This window comes from Protopterus annectens, chromosome 8.part0 (genome assembly GCF_019279795.1).
Source record: "Protopterus annectens isolate FY-2018-M chromosome 8.part0, PAN1.0, whole genome shotgun sequence".
Taxonomy (NCBI): domain Eukaryota; kingdom Metazoa; phylum Chordata; order Ceratodontiformes; family Protopteridae; genus Protopterus; species Protopterus annectens.
In genome coordinates, this window is record NC_056741.1 from 298269932 (window position 1) to 298275931 (window position 6000).

At 36.1% G+C, this 6000-nt stretch overlaps 1 protein-coding gene across 1 annotated transcript in view; it reads right to left on the reverse strand.

Annotated features, from left to right (window-relative positions):
- The window catches only part of CRABP2 (cellular retinoic acid binding protein 2), a 103379-nt gene extending 98392 nt beyond the window's left edge, over positions 1 to 4987 (reverse strand). Inside the window, exon 1 of the mRNA XM_044079797.1 lies at positions 4480 to 4987. Within this exon, the coding sequence (XP_043935732.1) occupies positions 4480 to 4549 (70 nt within the window). The 5' untranslated portion in view covers positions 4550 to 4987. The remainder of the gene's footprint in view (positions 1 to 4479) is intronic.
- Positions 4988 to 6000: the final 1013 nt, after the last annotated feature.

Genomic DNA, 6000 nt, shown 5'->3' on the forward strand with positions numbered 1-6000 from the left:
TAATGGGGGGTGACAAGCTTTAAGTTGCTATAATAGGTTATGCATTAGCATACAAGTCTGAGACACAACTTCATGTTCTTATTTAGTGACTTCAGTCGTCAATGATTTGCCAGAAAGGCACAAGTTTTATGAGAAGCAGATCAAAAATATGAGTAAAAAAAAAAATCTGGACATTTGTAAAAATATGGACAGTTGAGAGGCATGTCAATACCTTTCAAGTATTTCTACATTTTTAGGGGATATAGCAGCACACAAGTCTGGAAAAGGGAGAAGCATAAGCGGGTAATGTAGCTTTTATAGTTAAGGTACACATAATGACTTCTGTTGGGACACACTAAAATCACTGAAGGCTAAAGTTTTTAAAACACTCACAGTTGTCTAATAATTTACATACAATCTGAAAGCTCAGACTAAATAAGGATGTTGCACAATATAATTCGATACTTAATTGTCATTGTTGTACCTAGACATACATCATTCATACCATGCTGTACACATCTAGGAAATGCTTATTTTTATGCAATAAGATGTGCTAGAATTTAATTTTTAATGGCATATTTTTATCACTGTCTATAATATTTTATTAACCAGTATTTTTTAAAAAATATATATTGTTAGAATTTTTTGAAGCCTGTCATTTGGGATTTTATTTATTGCAGTACAGAAAAAAGCAAAGCTTTTGCAGGGAGTAGATAGCCACACTCCTTTGTACTCTACAGAAAGTATTTTTTTCCTGATTGTCAGAAACACTGTGGATTTATTAGGCCAGATTATATCTATAACCATTTGAATTAATACCTCTAGCAACATATATCTTGTTTACAGAGCAGACTGCAAATTTAAACAATTGTAATAGTTTTTTTACTGAGCAGCTGAAAGTGCTACACACTCTTAAGTGCTGTTGGGGGATGGGGGATGGGCAACAGCTATAGATTTGTCCCCAAGTTTTAAATGCTAGGTGGGTTTGGGGTCAGCAATAAGAGTTTTCTTTCTACAAAATGGAATTCAATGGCTACACCCCTGCACTGTTGGCATATAATTCCAGAATTCCTGACTATGCCTTTGTTTCTTGCTGTGTTGGTCTACTTTCACCCTACTGTAGACAGCAGGAATTTGCAGAAAGACTACACCAGAATGAAATCATAGAAGATCATTTAGCTAAGCTTTAGATAGGCTGCTAACATTTTGCTGGAGATAAGCTTAATGTCACTATATTGATGCATTTTAATAAAATGACTGGATAAGATGGCTCAGGAAGTCTTTCACAAACATTTTAAACAATGAATGTAATTGTTATTTCTTCCCCTTGAGAGAAATGAACTTGAGAAAAAAAAGGCATCTCCACCCCTAACAATAGCACATTCACCCATTCCCTAGCCTGCCATTAACTTACCTTCATCTATTTACTTACTTATTGTTTGTTAACCAAGGGTAGTCGATCATTACAAAAGAAAGCACATCTTAGCAAACTGACATTGTATTGTATCAAAAGATTTACATAGTGCAAGTTATGAGTGGTATTTTACAGGATAGTGCCACTGGTTACAGAGAACACATATATATGTATATATACGCTGAAAATATAGAATTAAGTAAATGTATCATGAACAGAGTTAATGTAGCTTTAATGCTACCTCTCAACTTCTTAGCACAAGAAATTCAAAAAACAATGTGGAGAAAAGGCCTAAAATAGAAACAAATTTTAAATATTGCTCTTATAAACTTAGAAAGTTGCTAGAATGAAAGGGTCTGTGTTAGCATGCATTTTTTTGAAGGATATGAAGTCTGAAACTCAAATGACTGTCATTATTTAATGACTTCAATCCTCACGGATTTGCCAAAAAACACAAATTTTATGAGGAACAGACCACACATACGAGACAAAAATCTGGACAGTCTGTAAAAATCTGGACAGTTCAGAGGTATGGCTTTAACATTTTCTGTACTAATAAAAATACTTAGTAGTATAACTTGTGCCTTGAAGGAAAAAAGAAGATAGGAAACATGTTACAAGATATAAACTATCCCACATGGCTGCTTAGGCAAGGTTTATCAAGAGAGATTCCATTGCAAATTGTACCAGCTATTAGGGTTTCATAAAATACACCATCTCAGAGCTGCATTAACCACAATGGATTATTTCTAGGGTGTGGCTCTCACCTTAGAAATTAGACTCAGTACTGCTGGGAAACCTCATTCCAGCTCTCTTTTTTTCTGCTCTCTATCGATACAGAGTGAATACAAAGAGCACCATATGTGCAAATTATTGTTGTACATGTCCAAATGGAACATTCTAGCTGTACTGCATGCTCTTGTTTATAATACTGCAGAAAATAAACTGCTGCTGTTGTGTTTGGGTTTAAGAAGTGCATTTTGCATGCTTAAAAACAGATGTGTGTGTGTGTGTGTGTGTGTGTGTGCATAGTAGAAAGCATGCATAGACATGCTCGGACATACACAGAAGCAAGCATTTACACACAAAGGATACCGGTCTATTTGATGCTAGCAGAGGGTTGGCATCACATGGTATAGGGTTTGATTCTCACCTTTGAAGGGAAATTAGCTAGACTTAAAATGGCCTGCAAGGGCAGCTAGCCTAGCACTTACCTATGAACTTATGCTGAAGAATTCTTAATTTGTAGGCAAGAGGTTACATAGGGTCATAGAAAACAAATCAGAAAAGCAAAACCTCTGAAGAATCTTAAAAATGCACTTCATGTAGAGTGTGTTCTAGTCATGGGATAGTATACAAAAGGAGGGTTACAATACAGAGTTAAGGATTTAGCTTTGTTCTCAAGAAATAAGATATGCCTGTGACTCACATGCAGTCATTTCTAAAGAATGATTTCCAGGTGTGTTCAGGATGTGTACTGCAGCTTAGTGATTTGATACAGGTAATAACAGTATACTGTAAGCTGTGAGAATCAAACCCTGTTTTGTAGGATGTACAGCATCTATTTACATCTCTTACATATAGAGTGAGACAAAGCTAAACGATACTTAATCTATGCACTTGAGTTATGTTTTAGAATAAGAGTAAGGATAATTGTTTTTATACAGCGTTGTATTTCAGTCCAACATTTTACCTTTCTAATGAGGCTTAGGGGTCCTCAAGCAGCAAAAGACATCTTAACCCCATCACAGAAATACTATCATCAAGAATTTTATTTAAAATAAACATCTTTTAATAGAATCCTTGTTAGAACATGAAGCAGCATTACAATTACCATGGCAATCCCACCCTAACACTGCTACATAATGAAACAAAAAATAGCATGAAAATGTGCAATTATTATCATGTTAAGGTCACTAGATAGTTACGGATATTGCTGTTCTAGTTATATCTCCATTTATACCTCTAGTCTTTGAAGTATATAAACTTACTTATCTAAATAAATCATCGTACCTCAGTTAAACCTTTTGTCCTTTGTAGTACATCTCTAAATCTCCTGACACTGCTTACAGAGCTCCCCCTCCAACCACTATCTGCTTACTATGTTGGTGACATTATTTCCCATCGGATTGCATTTAGCAAAAGTTAATATATCAAATTACATAGTCATAAGAGATTATTAATATTACAATGTTCTGTAAGAGTATTTTCAGTGATCGCACCAGATGCGGAGCTGAATGAATATCTGTATATGCAGTGTAACATTTTCTAAAACTATACTGCCATGACTTTCTATTAAAACTGGATCTGCTTGCAGCGCATCATGGCATTAATGCATGGACAATGTTGAGTTTTAACATCTCCGAACATCATTTAAGCCTCCCACTCCACCCAAAGGCGTTTTCAAAATCCACATGGTCAGCCATGCATTTTCTTACTCATTTTAAACTCTGATCTGAAGTTGCCTGCTTTTTAAATAAATTAACTGGAACCCTTCGGTAGGCAAATCAACTCCGTTGTCCTTTCATTCATTTTTATCTGCAAGAAGCAAATGTTGCTGCTTTTAACAATACACGTCTCTCAGGAACGATTATGTAACGCTATTCTGTGGGACAGCTGATCTGCACGATCATTTTTGCACTGGTTTCCTAGTGCACACAAACAATTAACTAAATATAAAACTAGGTTTAGAATATTTAAAATAAATATTAATGTATGCTGGAGAAGGGGCTACCATTTCTGTATAATTCCAACAGGGACAGCCACAAATCCTAAACTAGCTCACTATATCCCTGTAAGTTAGCTATAAAGCTCAAAAACATCTGCAAAAATTTTGTAAGACAGTAACAAACACTGATACAGCACCATGAACACACTGCAACAGGAGAGGTAAGTCAACCAGAGCTCTCAAATACAATAACCAGAAGTAGACTGGATCAAACCATTTTAATTTCTTTATACTGATAAACTGTGAGCTGTGAAACCATGCAAAAACCCAGTTCAAATGCAAAATAGGCAGCGTATCACATCTGAAATGCTAATAAAATCAAGTTCGAAAAATAAAGTTGCAATAACAAACTACTCACCCAATTCCTTCAACAATTCTTCAAAACACTCAGAACTCTTTATTTTCCAGTTCCCAGCAAAGTTGGGCATTTTGCAAGGCAGACCAAAACTGCAGTTAGACAAGAAAACTTAAGCAAGAGAGATAGTCAGAGAATACCACTTCCCACTTTTAATTTCTCAGGGGTCCTTGTGAGTCCACAGTTGACTAGAACTGTTTCAGACAGGTAGTTTAATTTTAGGTTAAACTGTCTTGTTCTTTATGGTTTGTTCTTATGTGATACAGATTTTGTGTTCTGGTTTTATAACTTCCTAAAAATATAAATAAATACACTGTCTTTGTTTTTCTTTCCTGCTCTATTTTCTTCTTTTCTCTAACTCCTACACCCTGTATTTTAATGACTCCTTTATATGTGTGTGTTTGTGTGCGTGTGTGTCAATCTCTCCCTCTGAATTCTCTTGTTAATCTCTAAGAGAAATCACTGTTAGTTCTTACTGTCTCTCTCTCTCTCTCTCTCCTCTCATTTCTGTTCCCTGCATCTTTTATTGCTTCTATCCTTATGTGCCTCCTTCTCTGAGGTCACTGCATACCTCATTTGTCTCCACCTCCTGCTGTTGGGACTGGGAGGAGTATGCTGACAAAACTTTCTCTACTCCACCTGGGGCTCTTGTGTCCTCACAGAGCAAAATTTATTTATCAGCAGGTGTCAGCATAACCGCAGGCTGCGGCATTATCTTAGAATCTCAGCTAACTCCCTACTGTGTTTCTTCCTCGTTTAATAATCAGTGAAGCAATCACATTTCCCTCCTCCCAAAGTCAGTCTCACTCTCTCTCTCTCCCTCCCTGCATTGCCTTTCTTCACAAGCTCTTATTGTAGCCATTAGTTTAAAACACTGCCCATATAGTGTGGAAATAAAAACAGAGTGTGCATGTTGCAGCAAATGGCTTTTAAATGTTTATGGCACAGCCTTAGAACTATTGTGACACTTCCATTTTATGCACACCTATTGCAGCTTTTGACAAATGCAATGTACCACAGTTGTGGGATTTTTTCCCTTTTTCCTTCTTTTATTGTGCGATATTGTAACTCTACCTCTGTAAGGCAGGTAGCATCTAAAGCAAGAAATGTGTGGCACTGCTCATCATGTGGGCAGTTTTGTCAGCAGAGATATGGCTGAGTGAAAACTAAAAGTACTGTTTTACGAGAGCAGATACTAGGTAGTGATGTAAACAAATTAAACTGACTCATGCTGAACTACATAAAATAAGTAAAGAAATGCTATGCTGATTTACTAACAAATAAATCCTTACATGTAGAAATGATGTGATATAGTTTATTAGGAAGTAAGGCACAATTCTGACAAACAGTTGTGTGAGGAAAGCTGTCTGAAGGAAAACTATGCAAAAACACACTATTACAAGTATTAAATGTTGGTGTGACGCATGAGAAATATTACTTTTTACCAAAATGCAATGACCTTGTAGCTGATTTCATTAAGAGGTGCAGGGAGAAGAGACACTCCACAGTGCATAAAGGTTTGTG